Source organism: Saccostrea cucullata, unplaced genomic scaffold (genome assembly GCF_032062105.1).
Source record: "Saccostrea cucullata isolate Sc308-1 unplaced genomic scaffold, CSIRO_AGI_Scuc_v1 ctg571, whole genome shotgun sequence".
Taxonomy (NCBI): Eukaryota; Metazoa; Mollusca; class Bivalvia; order Ostreida; family Ostreidae; genus Saccostrea; species Saccostrea cuccullata.
Genome location: NW_026932178.1, coordinates 148,349 through 167,575, shown reverse-complemented (window position 1 = coordinate 167,575; position 19,227 = coordinate 148,349). Strand labels below are relative to the sequence as shown.

The 19,227-nt window shown below is 34.3% G+C and overlaps 3 protein-coding genes and 1 pseudogene across 3 annotated transcripts in view; 1 reads left to right on the top strand and 3 right to left on the bottom strand.

Moving 5' to 3' along the window:
• The window catches only part of LOC134234595 (elongation of very long chain fatty acids protein 7-like), a 216,358-nt gene that overhangs the window by 75,154 nt on the left and 121,977 nt on the right, over positions 1–19,227 (bottom strand). The gene's annotated exons all lie outside the window — the stretch shown is intronic.
• On the bottom strand, positions 7,910–9,033 carry LOC134234581 (uncharacterized; annotated as a pseudogene).
• Positions 11,220–12,541, bottom strand: LOC134234580 (uncharacterized). Its single transcript, XM_062716659.1, has one exon. It carries the CDS (start codon positions 12,539–12,541, stop codon positions 11,438–11,440), a length of 1,104 nt encoding a protein of 367 aa, XP_062572643.1. The 3' UTR covers positions 11,220–11,437.
• On the top strand, positions 13,453–15,612 carry LOC134234579 (uncharacterized). Its single transcript, XM_062716658.1, has 2 exons — positions 13,453–13,457; positions 13,587–15,612. The coding sequence occupies exons 1-2, from the start codon at positions 13,453–13,455 to the stop codon at positions 15,610–15,612; spliced, it is 2,031 nt and encodes a 676-aa protein (XP_062572642.1).

Here is a 19,227-nt window from a genome sequence, read left to right as displayed (position 1 = left end):
GAAAATACGTTATGCTCATATAAAGGCCGAGGATACCCGTGTTCGCATAACGTAATAGTGAATCGACATAATGTAGAAGAGTGCGCACAGTATGATATGAGCTTTCCACATCTGATATGAGATGAAATAGCCTAAGATACATGTATGCTGACAAGAGACTTAGCATTTTTGACACACTGTAAAGACCCAATGACATAATGTAATAACGATTTGTCAAAAAGTAAGGGCAAATTCACATCATGAAATTGATTCACGTCGTCATGTAGCATATTGAAGGCATAAAGTAGTAAAAGAATTGACCACATGTGACAATTTTTTCAGATCATGTAATGAAATTCTGACATCGTATTATAGCGACTTCATATTGAGTTAAAGATAAATTCACATCATGTAATGAACTACTTAGACCAAATAGTAGAGAGTGCACATAATGTAATAATGAGTTGAAAATATATAAAAACATTTTTACACCATGTAAAATTGTTTTGACTTGATGTCATAAAGAGCTGATATAATGCAGTGGAAGATTGGCGCAATGTAATTAAAGTGCGAGTTAATGCCATAAAGACTAAACATAATGTAATTGAAAGTTGACATAACGCAATAGTAGTGTGTGTAATTGTCATAAAGAGTTGACATAATGTAATGAAAGGTTGACACAATGCAATAGTAGTGTGGACTAATGTCATAAAGAGTTGACATAATATAATGGAAGGTTGACATAATGCAATAGCATTGTGGGTTAATGTCATAAAGAGTTGACATAATGTAATGAAAGGTTGACATAATGCAATAGCATTGTGGGTTAATGTCATAAAGAGTTGACATAATGTAATATAAGGTTGACACAATGCAATAGTAGTGTGAGTAAATGTCATAAAGTGTTGACATAATGTAATGGAAGGTTGACGCAATGCAACTGTTGTGTTCTGTTATAAGGCAGTGACGGCGTTCCATAGACATCCTGGTTTAATACTTTAATCTTTTATTTATAAATACTATATATTCAGAATAAATACAAATACAAAATATAAAAAAAATTAACTGTGTTTTGCTCATCAATTTACTTTAAATCATATAATAATTGTTGCACGTAGGTCACTACCAGGTAATAAAACTCACAAAATGGTTTTAAAGATGTGTCGTATGGGCAGACATAGTGTGATATTATGAAATCTATTTCTATATGTATTTATTAGTTTTTATTTATTTTTTATATCGTCTTGATCATGAGTGATGTAACCGAACAGTTTCTTACGTACACACAGTCACCGATCTGCAACTCATCATTAACTTTTCCATCATTGTGTCTCTGTTTCCGGTAATCTTCGTTACTCTAAATCTCTGCCTTTGCTCTGTTGTACGCGAATTGTAACTTTTCCGAATGCAGTTCAATCCATCAGTACAAACTGTTATCATCGGTTGGAGTATAAGTGTATGGGTCGCGTCCGTACATCAAGTAATAAGGTAAATATCCAGTTGATGAATGAGGCATCTCGTTGTATGTAAACACGAGCTCTTTGATGTATTCTCGGAATAAATCTTGAAGCGTTCTGTTGAAGCGCTAGCACTGTCCGTTTCCTTGAAGGTGGTACGCTGTCGTTCTTGTCTTTTTGATACGGTAAAGGGTACACAGTTTTTGAATATTTGCCGCCTCAAAATACTCACAGACTACGGTCTCTGTCAAACCAGCATCGGAAAGCCCTCATATCCTTGACAGCTATTGACATTCTGTAGGGAAAGTAAACTTTTATTTTATTAGTAAATTAATCTTTTGGACAACAGCGTTTGCTCTGCTCCTATTTCGTATTGTTTAGTGGACTTTTGAGCTTGAATACTAAATTTATTGGTATTATATAGATGGCTTTTTAAAAAATTAATATTAATTCTATACCAAGGCATGTCGTATATGTTTTGCAGTGATAAAATATATACAATGCATGGTTTAATGAGAGTATATGGAAAAAGGGTGAAGAAATAAGGAAATCTTCCAATTCTTCAATAAAGTCATAAAGGGATGGGGATTGAGGTAGGGGTAGACATTGGCATTCAAAATCAGGATTGGGTTGCTCAAAACTCTGGTTAAGGTTAACCGCTGGTTAATCTCTTATCCAGTGGTTAACTTTTAACCGTTGGTTAAATTCTGTTGCTCAAAATTTATCCACTGGTTAACTTTGCTATCCAGTCGTTAAATATTGGCTAAAGTTAGCCATTCCACAGAGGTGGGTTAAGTCTCTTAACCAGTGGATAGATATGACTAAAAAATTATTATTTGTTGTAAATTTTGAGGGATAACAAAAGAAACAAAGGCTTGTAGATATTGTAACCAAGAATTTAATATTGATGAATACTTAAAAAGACATATGCAGTAATATAAAGTCAAGTTGACGTGGTTTTGTAGCAATATTAGGCAGGAATAACATCACAGTCAGGGATATGATAGGTTTTTATGTCTTCATTGTCAGCAGAAATGTTTTAAATGGGTTCTTTCGAGGATTAATCTGTTGGCATTACAAAGAATCTTATCAAGTGGCCTTCCCTTGCTGAAAAATAAATAATTATTATAGGTATATTTTAAATAAAAATTATAAATGAATAAAATTGTTGGTCATTTGCTTATAGGTCTAATACATGTAATGGATATAGATAAATTGTTCTTTGGTTACCATGCATCAATATTTAAAATCAATTGAGAATTGACCCCCCCCCCCCCCCCCCCCGACACACACACTCCTCTACCCCCTTTTTGAAAGATCTTGCATCATGTATTTGTTTTTCAAAATAATATTAGTTATCATTTCCTTGCCGATATTTTTATCTGCCTATTTTATCAAGCTATCTTTCTTGTTGACTGCTGCATTAAATTGCTGCCTTAAATTAAATGCATACCATTTCCTTTGATTTTATTATCATTTTGGCAAGGTCTCGTTGAGATAAAGTGAATAAAATTATTTATTCAAAATTAAATCTACCATAAAATTCTAAATATCTATCCATAGGCATCAGAGGATTTTTTTTTTTGCAAAGATAGACTTTATATAGGCATTGAAAATTGGGGGTACCTTTTTTTAATTTGTTGGTTTAGCCCCCCTCCCACATTCCTCCACCCCCACCAACATTCAATTAGCCACTCTACTTTCACAATGCTTCCGATGCATATGTTAACAATATCTACATAAATATATTTATCTAATTTCTACATATATTGATGCTAATATTAAAAGGTGTTGTATTTATAAAATACACTTGGGATAATGCATTTTAGTTACACCGCAAAATTTAATTGTACGGAGCGAAATGCATCAGTGACGAACTCGCTATATCTGCTTGCATATTCGACCATGACCTTTCTGTAATAATAAAAAAAAAATGCTACCCACTTTCAGACAGTGTTAGTGCATTGTAATGCAGGATTTACATAAATGTGATGAGAGTTATTTCTTTTTTGGAAATATTTGACAAACGGTGAAACCACTGGACTGAGATCTTTCTGTCAAGGTATGTATAAAAGCGATAATACAAAGTGCGAATTTCCTCGAATAATAGCAGACGACGTTAACATGGTGTAAACAGTAAAGGTGTCCAGACTCCAATCAGTTATTATTTAGGTATGATCCGATACGATTTGATGTATTTGCCTCGTAATAATCGCTGTCTTGAATAGGTATTGTCTTTAAAATATTTTCTGTAAAACTAAGATAACAGCTTAACGAGCATCTAGGTTTCTGCAATCATTCTATCCATCTTACCTGTGGTGCTAATCCTTTCCCGTTCTATGTGTTTAAAGTTACTACTGCATCCTTCACTTGAATTTTCAGCAAAGAATAATCCCAGCTGACTTGTGTTTTCCTCACATTTTACGACTATTTTTTATAAAGCGTTTGTTTAGTTTTAATACTGTTACATGTCGATATTTCTCCACTTCTCCACATACGGTTGTAACGTTAAAACGTCTCACTATTTACTTATTTGATATTTAGGCCTACCATGGTAGCCATTTTTTTTTGGTTGACAACTGGACAAGTGTAATGCATTGTGGGATACTAACCAGTGGTTAAATCACTTAACCTGTAGTTAGTTAACCAAGGGCTAATTTTATTTTGAGCAACACATATTTGACTAGTGGTTAGTTACCCAGTGGATATAGAATTTAACCAATGGCTAACTTATCCAGTGGCCAAATTTAACCAGTGTTTTGAGCAACTCAGTCCAGCTGATGGTTATTTTCTTCCAAGTGGCAGGAATATTGTTTTTTTTTTTTTGCAAAATCCGACCGAAACTCCTACCCTGAAATGGTCGTCCCCTACAGAATATCTTTAGACAGTTTACAAATTCCTTGTATTTCTGAGGACTGATCAATCTTTACAAATTCAGTCCTTACAGAGATTTTTAGCGATCTCTTCAAAAATATCAAGCATGACATTACTGATCTTTGAGATATTAACCAACTTGTGACATTTAAATTTTCCTTTGAATACTGTTCCTTATCTCCATATCCTTCTTTGATATGATACTGCAAATTCCATTAAAACTATATATAACGTATTTTTGATAAGTTTAGATAACCAAAATTAAAACCATCTTCCAACTTGTTTTACTACTTCATGCGAAGATAGGACTTTTCTGTAAATTATACAATTTAAATCAATTGCATTTCAAGGATTTCAAAAATTTAAAACAGTAACCAATTTATTTATTGATTCCACTTTAAAATAACAGAAAAAGTATGAAGTCAATTTATCTATACAAAAGAGAGGTTACTGAGTATTGAAGTTTAATTTGTGAAAACTTTAACTGGAAAGTAAATAATTATATATCATCTAAACAATATGCAATCTCGCATTATTATTTTTTTTTTATAGCTCAGATAGGCCATATATAGCTCTATATTTGCAAGGTTTTATTAACGCCTAATTTTGCAGGAAGAATCACTCACGAAATAAATTTCCTAATGTTGTTTGATATTGCTATAGATACAGTATCAACAGTCCACTCATGAATTCCTGATCCCTCGACTTCCATGGTAAGCGATCCCACCTCTTATGTTTTAAATGCGTGCTTGCTCTGCTCACAATTTGTATTGTTTCAAAAGACTTTTCAGCTTGTTCTTTTTATCCTCATAATTCATTGAGGCTTAAAATGCCATTTCAAAATATTACGTATTGCAGAAATTGATTGCGAGATTTTTAATGCAAAAACAACAAAATCATTGTCATTTTTTAAAAAAAAAAATTCTTAACATAAAATAATAAAGTTGAATAAACTGTGCATTGATCAACAGTTTTATCATCATCAGAATGAACTGAGCGTTGTAACAATGGTTTTTCATACAAAAAGGACCTGGACTGAAATCAATATAGGATAACAACCTGTCAAATGTTGTTTATATTATGACTGTAGGTAAAGAAATATTTACAAACAAATGGATATTATCCCAAAGGAATTCCAAGTTCAAGAAAAAGTAATCATAAGCTAATTTATATTAAGTTGGTTTCAATCAAAAATCAGCCGAATACCTTACGAGGAACATTAATAATAAATCACTAGAAATTCTAGCAGTATAAAAATATAGGTAAAGCCTTTCTTATACCCGATAACAATCTTGAACACCCAATCAAAAACAAATAATCCCAGTGGTATCCTGTGCACACCGAAAAACAATAAATAATCAAGATATTTAACAGTTATGATTTGTTAGATAATCCAAGTAAAACCACTCACTACCAATTTACATCGGGTAGTAGATAACTGTTCTGATTGGTTAAATATTCCCTATAAAGCCTCTCACTTCCTATCAGCAACAGTATATCATACATTTGCTTCTTATATTCTCCAAATTAAACCTCTCATTACCAATCAGCAAAAGTAAATCTAACAATTCCGATTGGTCCATTTTGTAATTAGTAACAAACATAAATAAGGAGAGCACTGCACAAAAATTGGATATAGTTGAAGAGTTTATGGTAGATCTATTGTGCCACATGAGATCATGGTATATGTGTCCATTACTTGAATCATAATCCATCATAATTTGGAACCTACGGATTTCTTCTTGGAAAACTGTAAAATTAAAGTGGATATATTGGAATTTATTTTTCTCTACTTTGTGTAGCACCTGACACTTTTCAAAATGGACTCCATTAGGAGCTCACAAATGTAAGGTTTTAAAGACAGCAATATATAACTAATAATACCTAAATTATCTGAATCAGTGAAATTTGTTAACAGTCAAATTAGTTTTAAATTTTTTACATTATTGTATTAATTGAAACATTTGCTAGAAAACAATTAATAAATGAGACACTTTTATATCATTTTTTTGAAAAATGAATAATTTAGTTAATTTGTTATTTATTTCATTTATGAATGAATCATAAAAAACATCTTTAATTAAGAAAATTTACACTGTCTAGAATATTTGTAAAAGAAAAATTAAATAAACTTATAAATAATGATAATTATATTATTAATTTACAAAAGTGACGCATTTATTTTACAAGAATGTTAGTTCTTTAATGATTAATATTATATAACTTTGTGAAATCCGGTAATCTGATTGGTCAATACGACAATTTACAAGGATTTCTGTGAACATTTTTCGGAATACTTAGCACATACCATTACATGGTTGAATTCGACTTTTGCACTCGGCGAGCGGAGATTTGACGATGTTTACGCGATTACGGAGACTAAAGAAAATAAAGACAATCATGCCATGTATGATTGCATCTTATCGTAAAAGACATAGGTATTTATATTTTGTCAGTGCATATAATTTCCTCTTCAAGTGTAAAAAAGTGCTATTCTCAATCTGGGGGATGGGGTACTCTGTATTATTCGGAGATAGATGTCTTGCGTTATAATCATATGCTATGCTATGGGTTAAAATTTATTGCCGAAACAAGTTCCTATGAAAAACATTCAATAAAGTCTGACAAATCTATATTCAACTTATGTATGGTTAATACTATCTCTGTAAACATTAGGATGATATACATTGTATTATCTCAGAAAAGTGTAACGCAAACAAATGGTAACTTGAAATTAATTTTATTAAAGTGTGGCGATATTATGGGCACGGCTGTTATTTAGTTTCAAATGCAAAACAAACAATATCATATGGGCAATGGGCAGCCAAGACAAGAGCATGCCCCAATCAAATGCACAAACAACATTCAACATCAAAGCAAATCATATATCAAGGTCATTACCAAAGGTCAAAGTTCATATAGTGGTAAGTCAAAGTTCATACAACATCAAAAGTTCAAAGTTCACAACATCAAAGTTCAAAGTTCACCATATATATATAAAGAAAGCATTGACCCTGGGAGGTGCAGAGGTCAAAGCTTACAATATAATTACCAAAATGCCGCTTATACGCCAGAGGTGTTATTTACGATATATTTATTACGAATTACATGCCGCTTATGTGCCTTCTTTACTTGTCGTTAATATATCAGTCACTGTTTAGGAAACATTGGCCCTGGGAGGAGCAGTGGCCAAGGTTTGCGAAAAGTTCATCTAAGTTGGTCTCCAGGTAGACTTTTTCTTGTAACAGCCGTACCATTTGATATTAAGTGATCCTTTTGTAGGACAGCTGCAATAGAAAGAAAAACACAGCGCAAAAATCTATTCGAATAAGGGTTGGGTGAGGAGGGTATTTTTCTAAATATCTAAATTTGCAAAAAATTATCCTTTAAAATTGCACCAACCTCATTCATATAATCTGTGAATGAAAAAGGATTAACGGAAGTTGACTCAGGGGGAATAACTCTAATTGATTATAGGGATTATAGGCGGATCTATGGATTTTGTAATATGGGAAATTAACACTTTCTTCGATAAAAGCCTCCAATTCGAATAGAATTGGATGTGATATTATCCCAGAAAAGTGTAACGCAAACAAATGGTAACTTGAAATTAATTTTATTAAAGTGTGGCGATATTATGGGCACGGCTGTTATTTAGTTTCAAATGCAAAACAAACAATATCATATGGGCAATGGGCAGCCAAGACAAGAGCATGCCCCAATCAAATGCACAAACAACATTCAACATCAAAGCAAATCATATATCAAGGTCATTACCAAAGGTCAAAGTTCATATAGTGGTAAGTCAAAGTTCATACAACATCAAAAGTTCAAAGTTCACAACATCAAAGTTCAAAGTTCACCATATATATATATAGAAAGCATTGACCCTGGGAGGTGCAGAGGTCAAAGCTTACAATATAATTACCAAAATGCCGCTTATACGCCACAAGTTCCCTGAGATGAGGATCAGAATGAAACTCATCCAGGGAACTCCGCCACCATGGTGGGGGTAGAGCGGCATATACGAACAGCCGTACCCAGGACCCTTGCTAATTGGGAAAGCAGGATTGACCATGGGCAACGATAGCCTCAAGTCCCCCCTGGAGAGAGTTTAGAAAAATGTTATTCCCCAACGAGGATAAGTGTACCCCATCCTGTAAAAATAAAGCTGGATCAGGTTTAATGTCTGAATGGCGAATTATTGCGCCCCCAGATTGCAAGACAATTGCAGCTATACCAGAATTAACCCGTTTGCGTGCATTTTCCACAGCTTTTAAATTTGCTGAATAGCGCCATTGGAGACGCGGAAGTATAAATGACCATATAATCCTACGTTTCGAAAGTGATTCCTTAGAAATAAAACCAACTGCTTTGCAACCACCCTTATTTTTCTGATCGATACATTGCCCAAGTCATTCCCCCCACAATGTATAAGGATGAAATTAGGTACAGGGCCCACCTTTCCAAGAGTTCTAATCTTTTGTTTAGTTTTACTTAACTGGAGGCCACTATAACCCTGCCACCACAGTGAGATGTGTTTTCTTTCTAATGTCAAATTTGTACCACCTGGTCTTAATACAGCTTCCAAAAAGGCGTGCTTGATTATTGATGAACCCACCAACCATATTGTCTGTATATCTAAAATTAGATTAAAACTTTGGTATGCGAATGTAGGATTTGTAAGAATCAGATTTCCAACGACCAGATCTCTGAATGTCATGCGTTGAAAATCCTTTTAACGCGAGATCAGTACTCGCGCCGATACGAAAAGAGTGAGATTTGTATCCTGAGATACCAGGCAAATTTAGGTGCTTTACTGCCTTACAAAGTACCCCCGTAAATTGATATCGTGTGAGTGGGGATAAATCGAAGTGTCGAAATAATGTACCTGAACCCTCTGGACGGATGCTGACGTATTTAGTAATGAGCTGATATGGACATGCTACACCACCCTGCTTATCTATTTGAAGTACTGTGCCTTTACCTAACTGGTCCGTTTTCGAATACCGGATAGTCAGTAAGAGAGATTGCGTTTCGTGATTAATGGACAAATTGTCGAATTGAATTGTGTTTTGTTGATCACCTTCTCTTGTATTAACTGTTAATTCGCCAACTCTTAAAAATCCATGAAATGCCAGGGAAAATGCAGCCGAGAAAAGAGCTGTTTCAAAAGCATTGGTACATATTATGGGCAGAACTTGAATAATATTTAGCAAAATTGTTTTCGTTATTGGCAGTCTAGTATCTACTTTATGTCTCAAACGTTTCATGCCCTGCAATAACTTTGTAACCAAGAACTCTGGGGTTGGATCGTGAACACTCTGCAATTTACAATAAAATGAAATGGCAGACAAGTATGACCTCACGGTACCATATGCGAGGCCGGATGATGATGAATGCAAAACGAATTGCACGACTGAGTTTAATGTAGGGGACCATGGCGTGCAATCAATGAGTCTACATACTTTGTAATATGCTGCCATTCCAGCCCGATGAGATTTATGTGTGTTTTCAGATACTGAGGCGTCTAAAAGTTTAGCAAACTCAGGCTGGAGATGATGTTGCGGAAAGATAGGGGCACTGGGCAAGGGTGTTCCCTGGCATGTGGAGCTGCTTGTCGGAATCTGGCCCACTGCTTACGAGAAATTGAATCAGCAACTACATTGTCTTTACTTGGTATGTAAACTGCACGAAACAGAATATTATAATTCATAGAAGCAAGGACAAATGGTCTAAGTAGTTTCATGACCCGCTCTGATTTAGAAGTGAGTTTATTTATTATAGCGACTACAGCTTGATTGTCTATATGGAGAATGATCTTTTTATTAGCGAGTTTGTTACCCCATAAATAGACGGCCAAGACCACCGGAACTAACTCTAAAAAGGTCATGTCTTTAAGTAGGTCATTGGACGCCCAGGTCTCTGGCCAAGGGTAAAAACACCATTCCCTTTTGAAATAAGCACCACATCCCAAGTAAGACGAACCGGAACTATCTGTGTAAAAATTAATGTTGTTGTCTGACGTCCACTCAATATCTAAAAAATACACAGTCCCATTAAATGATTCAAGAAAATTAATCCACATGTACAAGTCCTGTCGCATTGATTGAGTTATCCTTATGTGACAATGTAATTCTGAAACTCCTATTGTAGCATTATAAAGCCGACGCAGAAATGCCCTACCTGGTCTTATGGCTCTTGTAAAGAAATTCAGTTTACCTAAAACAGATTGTAATTGTTGGAGTGTCATCTTGCGTTGAACAACGAGATGGTGTAAAATACCCTGTAGCTCTAAGCATTTTGAATTGGGGATCTTAACTAGCATATGATAAGTATCTATCTCAAAACCTAAAAATGTCATAACCATAGTAGGGCCTTCAGATTTGTCCTCGGCAATAGGAACACCTATATCATCGCAGACGTCTTGAAAATTCGACATAAGATCTTGACAGGAATGGGCATCCCTCCCAGCAAATATAAAATCATCTAGATAATGATCCATTGTTGATGTTTTAGAGCGCTGTATCGTAGCCCACTGCAAAATTGTAGAAAAATCCTCGAAAACCTTACACGAAATGGAGCACCCCATAGGTAAACATTTGTCTATGAAATAATTACCCTGAAATTTAAAACCCAGGAGATCAAAATCGCCGGGAAATATTGGAAGAAGTCGAAATGCGGATTTTATATCTCGCTAACCTATGAAAGCCCCCTTCCCTAATTTAGCAATCATCTGAATAACTGAATCAAAGGATGAATATTGTACAGCAGTTTCACAAGGATCTATGTATGAATTTACACTACTAAACTTCGGGAAAGAGAGGTGCGTTATTAGACGCCAGCCCGAATTATCCCCCTTCGGCACTAGCCCAATTGGAGATAACCTAAGATTAGAAATTGGTATTTTCGTGAAAGGACCCTGTATCCTCCCCATTTCAATTTCTTTATCGATTTTCTCTTTAAGTTCATTAGGATGATCGTCCGCGGATTTCAAATTATTACATTGAATTGGTAATCTAGGCCCATGATAATGAAGTTTAAACCCTTGAGAGAACCCTTGGATTAGGCGATTTGCTATGATTCTGTTAGGATAGTGGACGAGACATTTTTTAAGGGCGTGTACATTAATAGGCGTTGAACCTAGACGCCATAGATTGCGGGGTGCGGAATCTTGGTCTTGAGTAGGTGGGGCGCTGGGTGTTGCTGCTGGAATACCCCCTATAATTGGTATTTGCATTGGTTGAATACCCCTTATAGTTGGTATTTGCATTGGTGGTTTGTGGACGAAAACTTGACTGTCCATAGAATTGACCACTTGAATTTTGTTGGCGAAATATTTGTGCGGACCCAGTGTTTGAGGCTTGTGTAAGGCAATGTATCTGTGGATGGTTACTACCACATCGAATACAACTGTGTTTATACATGCATGGGAATTTGTCACAAGATCCCTTGTAATTGAAATTGAAGCATTTATCATTATTGGTTTTGGGTGCATTTGTTACGTTATAAGCGGGCCCAGAATGCATATACATCAACCATAATTCCGAGTCAATTTCACCCCAAGAAGACACAGGATTTTGCTCTTTGCGCAGCCTAAACTGCGTATCATATTCTTTCCAAGATATAGCCCCCCTGCTAACACCCATTCTTACGGTCTGTATGTACTTAAGTAGGTCAAGAGTCTTGGCGGGATGTGCACTCAAGTACACACTTGCAAATATGAGCATAAGGTCAGTCCATTGCTCAATATTTTCTACCTTTTTTGGGTTGGCATCTTTATAAATTATCTCACCCATACTATTCATAACTAATTTCTTTTCATCAGACCCTGATTTTGGTGTTACCAATGTGGCCAAATCAATATACTGCCCACTAATAATACGTTGTTTGACTGTGCTAGAAACATTCATACCAATCATATGTATTGATGGGACAGGAGCAGGGGTGGTACCAACATCTGTTGGAGTTGAGATTGTTGCTCCAGAGGTGGTCGGTGCAAAGGATGGCCCTGCACTTGTCGTCAACATGGGTTGCGCTTCCCCCACAACGGAAGTTGATGGAGCCTGGGTCGGTGGTATTGGTACATGTACTGGACATCCTGCCGACGCCGTCGACGAGTACGTCTGGTAATTCACAGACACCGTAGCCTGACTACCACTTGGCTGCTGTGTGGCACTGGCAGTCGCTGCTGGTTGAGCCATTCTACGCTTCTTAGCTCTTGGTGGCATCGTGTTCAGAAAAGAAAAGAAAATTCTTTATTTATATATATATATAATTTATATATTATTTTTTATATTTGTAAGAAGAAATTTAAATTAATTATCTCCTCATTCTCACATGCTTTATTATTTCTTTTTATAAAGTTAGCCTAATTTTTTATTTATTTATTTATTTATTATTATTATTTTTTTATTATTATTATTATTATTATTTTTATTTATTTTTTTTATTTTTTTTTTTTTTTAATCTCCCCTTGGTATGGAAATCTGAAACGTGTCGGATCAATTTATAAAACAAAGAAAATTTAATTAAGCCAAAGCAATATGATATAAATCCTAACGATCAAGATAATTGACTTAATAATCATTATATCTTATCACATACTTACATCATATAATCTGTTTTAATGAAAACTTATATAGATACAACGTGGTCGGCTAATACAAAATGGCCACAACAGACGCTAGAAAAAATTATCATTATAAAATCAAGGATCATCGGGAAATCATGAATAAATACTCCTAAATTGATTGCAGCAAACAACTACCAAATAGATAACAAAAACATCCATATGTATTATACCCATTAACTATTTTTCTAAATATCTAAATTTGCAAAAAATTATCCTTTAAAATTGCACCAACCTCATTCATATAATCTGTGAATGAAAAAGGATTAACGGAAGTTGACTCAGGGGGAATAACTCTAATTGATTATAGGGATTATAGGCGGATCTATGGATTTTGTAATATGGGAAATTAACACTTTCTTCGATAAAAGCCTCCAATTCGAATAGAATTGGATGTGATATTAATAAATATGGGAAAATATTATTCATATAATATAATAAATAAGGACTAAATGCACTGTCAATATGCATTTATAATGACCCAGGATGACAGATATTGACCTTAGATACATGGAGTATATCGACCTCGGGCTAGCGCCCTTGGTCGATATACTCCATGTATCTTCGGTCAATATCTGTCACCTTGGGTCATTATAAATGCATATTGACCTACATTGAGTCCATATTTGTATAATTATTTCCAGGTCAGCCATACAACGTATATCAGAGTCAGTGTTTTTGGGACTGTGCCTAAAAGTGGGGACCTCAAAAGTAGTGGCCATGAGAAGAGATATGATGGGCATCAATGATATGGTAGAAAACAAAACGACAATTGATGGATTCTGTGTGATGTTGAGTGGAAGTCAAGGAGAAGGTTTCAGACTGAAAGAATCAGATCTAGACTCTATGATCTGGCCAAAGAATCAGCGTGTGATCTGGGAATTATCTCAGTCTCAGTATTATAACACACACAGACAAACACTGTTCCTCTGTGATTATTCTGATAGTCCACCAGGATTTACTTTGTTATATTTACTGTCACCAAGCATGGACAGATTCCTTCGGAGCGTTTGTGTAACAATGTATAACAGATATTATATATCTAGTTCGAAATTGAGGCATATAATGTGTCCAACATCATCCAACTACATTCTTCATGGACCTTGTTCCAATGGGACATTTGGAATGCTAGAATATGACCATGCCTTTTGTTTTGTTTGTGACTTTTGGCCTCCATCTGCTTCCTCATGGATAGACAGATGTCACTCATGGCCCCAGCCTGATGTTGTTGGTGATATAGTACAAAGTGGATGTCACTTTGTTGCAATCGGACACAAGCTTGGAAATCATGAAGACCATGAATGGAGAATTTCTTTTTCTTTGGCAGAACAAAGACTTATTAATTCAATGAACCACTGTCAATTCTTAACTTACGGCTTGCTTAAACTGTTCTTCACAGAAATAATTAACAAAGGACTAAATGATGATGATAAATTACTGTGTTCCTATCACACGAAGACAGCAGTTTTCTGGGCGATTCAACAAAATACAATACCTCACTGGTGTCCACAAAATCTTCTTGGTGGATTCTGGGTTTGTTTTAAACTCATTCTCAAATGGGTGTATGAGGGGGTCTGTCCTAACTTTTTCATTCCAGAAAACAACATGTTTCTGAGTAAAATGCATGGAGACAAACAACACCATTTAATTACGAGACTGTATGGGTTGTATGAGAAGGGTTTAACATGCCTGCTACACAGTCCCTCCATTAGGTCTCATATTATAAATGTCCTTCAAAATCCCAGAATCTCCATCTGTACTGATGAACAAACTCTAATTTCTAAGGCTTGGTTTGATAGATTCCTATATAATGAAATAGCAAGAAATGAGGCAGTTTACTTCAATTCTAACGTACAAAGTTGTATGAGATATCTACATACAATAAAACAGATGATAGAATTACCCTTGCTGACACAGTTTCAAGTCATAATGTTACAAAAAATTGCATCTCTTGTCTTTTGTAAAACTGCTTTTACATTACACATGGAAACTAACATGTTTGAAAACAAACTGAGGTATAGAACTGACAAAATCTCCTGCCACATGCTAAAATTAGTAGCCAGGTTTGGTTTTATTACTGACATGCAGTATATAGCCATGTATTATTACAAGACACTTAGATACATGAACGCTTTATCTATTATAGAGATGATCAAGGTCAAGTTAGCACAGCCATATGTGTTGTATAGGTCAAATGAAGATACAGAAATATACACTGAAGCTGTAGGGGGGCAGTCCTGGTCTACAAAAATGAGACAGGCTGTAGCATGGCATATTACTCTCGACGATAGAATACATTACATCAGTGAATTGATACCAGAACAACAGGCTAGTCTACAGAACAAGACGTGTGCATTAACTTTCCCACCCTTTATACTGTTATACATGCTAGAGATCTTGTGCTACCTACATGTAGATATAATGAAAACGCAAACAGTTCTAGATGATCTACAGACCCTAGTTCAATATGATGAGGGACAGATTATAGATTTAAATTACAGAGACATATCGTGGCAGATTCTAGGGATCTGTCAACAGGTGACAGGGAACCTCCATGCTGCTCTTTACTCATACCAACAATCTCTCAGACAAGAACCATACCACAAAATACGCACGGCTACAAAAATGAGAATACAGGGAATTTGTCAATGGAATCCCTCAATTATTTAAACGTCAGACCTTTGTAAACTCGCCTGAAAGAGTATATCATTTACATAAATTTCTTCTGATACCATATTTTCTTTGTTAAGAAACATTCCGAATGTGAGTATGTTCTGTATTGAACACGTTGAAAACAAAAAAAAAATATTTTACAACCACTCAACAGAAAATCCCATTGTGACGTCCCAGCAGTGGGATATGAAAAAAATATTCACACCAAGACTTTGAGTGATATCCACTTAGGGGTATAAAACTGTTTTGAGTTTCTTAATTGTTGTTAAGAATTGAATTTTAAATTATCCCACCCAATACTAGTTTACTGTTTTTTTATCCTCTTCCCCTTGGAAATGGGTGGCACCCTTTTTTAAAACAAAATTTAATCTCCTTTACAGAAGAATACCTTGTGCCAAGTTTTGTTGAAAATGGTCAAATGAGTCTGTAGATGGAGAATAAAGATGTTAAAAAAACGTATGACGACACAACGATGGCAGAAAACAAATAAAGCTCATTTGAGCCTTAAGCACATTTAAGCTAAAAAGTAAACTACAGGGCCCAAATGTATCATGCAATTTTAAACAAGTGCATATCTCTCTTACTTTTGTGTTTGCGCTAACTGTAACCCTTGTTATTTAAATTATGAATCTGACTATTAATGAATAAAACTCAAAAAATTACCAGTCTTCTTCAATGTCAATGTACATCTTCACCAAACCAGCTGCCATGGTTATCTGAAATTCAATAGATTCAGTCTATGAATTAAAATAGAATGGTCACTGCATGATGTTTGTAGTGTACATAAAAAAGGCAAGAATCTGTGTTCATATATAAATGAAACAGAACAACATCATGTCAGCTGATTCACAAAACCTTGAAATTGGCTTGATTTATTTGTAAAAGATGGATGTATCGATCAATTGAATACAGTGCTTCCTGCTATTTCTTGCAGATTCTGGATCTAATCAGGCTGAGCACACTTCACTTATAGAGTAATCATTATGCTAAAAGGGGTTTGCTCCTGAGGCTTTATATCAAGTAAAACATACCGGTCACGGTAGCCTAGTCGCTTCGTGATCGGGAGGCCCGGGTTCGATTCTCGTTCGCGGCGCCGCGTCATACCTAAGACGTAAACAAAGGTAGTGACTGTTCCTTCGCCAAGCTATCGGCACTAGAAGTGAAAGTCACGGGTCTTTCGGATATGACCTTAAAAACGTAGGTCCCGTGTCACGGTAGGCGCTGGCACGATAAAGAATCCTCACTGCTCAATGGCCATGAGTGCCGAGTATAGGTCTAAACTTAAAGCCCTTCACCGGCATACGGTGACGTCTCCATATGAGTTAAAAATTCTCAAGAGGGACGTTAAACAATATATACAATCAATCAAGTAAAACATTGTTGTATGATTTACACTCATCTCTGTTCGATGAGAGTAAAATGCAATAATAACCCTAATAAAAAAGTACTTTAGTTAACTATAGTTAATTAAGTTTACTATAGGTAACTATAGTTTACTATAGTTAATCAAAGTTTTCACTTTAGTAAATCAAAGTATTTTTACTATGAATTTCAGATAAATATATTTTATTTTTTAAACTTCCTACAAATACTTTTCTGGAATTGATTTAAGTATTCCTTGTATATTTACATATTTTATCAAAAAAGTACATCATTAGTATGTAATTTAAGATATATTAAGGCTTTAAATCTTCAAAAAAGTTCTAGAGTAAAGTTTCATAGTAAATCAAAGTGTCAAAATTTTCATTATAGTTACCTATAGTAAACTATAGTTAAATTTTGTTAGGGAATAATGACATCCTCAAATTAGTCTATAAAGTGTAGGGATTCTTAAAATTATAACAATTTTGATTTTAAAACATGCAAAAAGATCAGAAAAAGCACTGGAATATTTCTACAAGCTGCTTTTAACTACAAACATAAAATGGAGGAAAAGGAGTGATAGTAATACAATTTCCTTTTAAATTACTGGCATTGTGCAGCATATTGATTCTTGAGGCTGATATTTTGAGTAAAATCACATCAAATCGTATTTTAATACATTATATTTTAATTTTTAAAAATCACGCACTTTATAAATATATATATATATATATATATATATATATATATATATATATATATATATATATATATATATATATATATATATATATATATATATATATATATATATATATATATATATAGTGAGACAGTGCGACGCCTGCATGGAAAATTTTTTTCAATATTTTTATTTATACAAACTTCCCTCTTCCTGTGGCCCTTGTCCTTACTCATACTGTTTACAGTATTTGTAAGACGTTGCATTAAAGTTAATTTCCCTTTATGTAACATACGTATAAATTTCAAAACATGGTGAATAAACACTATTAGAAGTAAGATCATCAGTGACATTATTTTTTTTTTCAAATAATAATGCAGAACCAAAGCCTGATCCAGTCGATGTGATGAACCTGATGACCTTAAATGCACCGATGCCAAGAAAATATTAATGATTATGAAGTTTTTTTTAATAGCTGATGGTGTTTTTCTGACTACGAAACACACTTACTGATAATACTTAATGTAATGAGTGTTATGATATGTATTTTTGAGAGAAAAAAAGGCATGAAAAATGAGAACCCGATAAAAAGCAATTCTTTAAAATTTGGAGTATGCTCCAAAAACGTGTTGTAGTTTTGATTTTGTTTTCAGTGAAAATTTAGACTAATTGATGATTGTTTAGATTTTAGATGTTATTCTTACATAAAGAGGGACGTATCCATCGTTGGAATGATTCAATCATGCCAGACTTATTTATCAGAAACATATTTTAAGATAAAGAGAAAGCATGAATTTACAGAGCAGCACTTAAAAACATTCCGGTCTTAAATAAAGTTGAGTTTTGTATGTTGAAATCACTTACTAATGACATAAATAATAAAGATTCGCAACCCTTCCGTTTTTATTGGCTTCTTTACTAAAGTATCTGATAGAGCTGGCATTATTCTGAAATTAATTATTAAAAAGTATCATACACATTATTTATGTTTTTTATTATTTCTATTATACGAGGATGATTCAATAGTTACGCGGACTCTGCTATATTATTTAAGGAATGAAGCTTATTTTAACTTTTTTACTTATGTTATCCAATATAACATAACTTGGGGCAGTTTACGCTTTATATACCCCGAAGCGGTTTATTAAAAAGCCTAAACTGCCCCAAGTTTTGTTATATCGGAAAACATAAGTTGAAATAAGCTTCATTTCTTATAATTTTATTTCAATATGGACAATAAGACAAGATTTCCATTCTTTCCTTCGGATAGGAAGGCATCAAATAAAGCATATTTTAAATATTAACGTCAAGCGGATTATAATACGTTTTTGACGTAACTCATTGTGACGTAGGCAAGTTATGTTATACAAAATGGATAAAACCGTTTGACCAATCAAAAGACGTGTTACAACTAAAATTAAGTTATTTACTCTTATAGACGTCATATAGTTATGAAAGAACTATATGCGGTATATTGCATATATTTCCCCCCCCCCCCCCCCAAAGTCCAATTTGAAAACTTCCTAAAATGTGCTGAATTCAATAAACATGATAAATTGTTTGAGAAA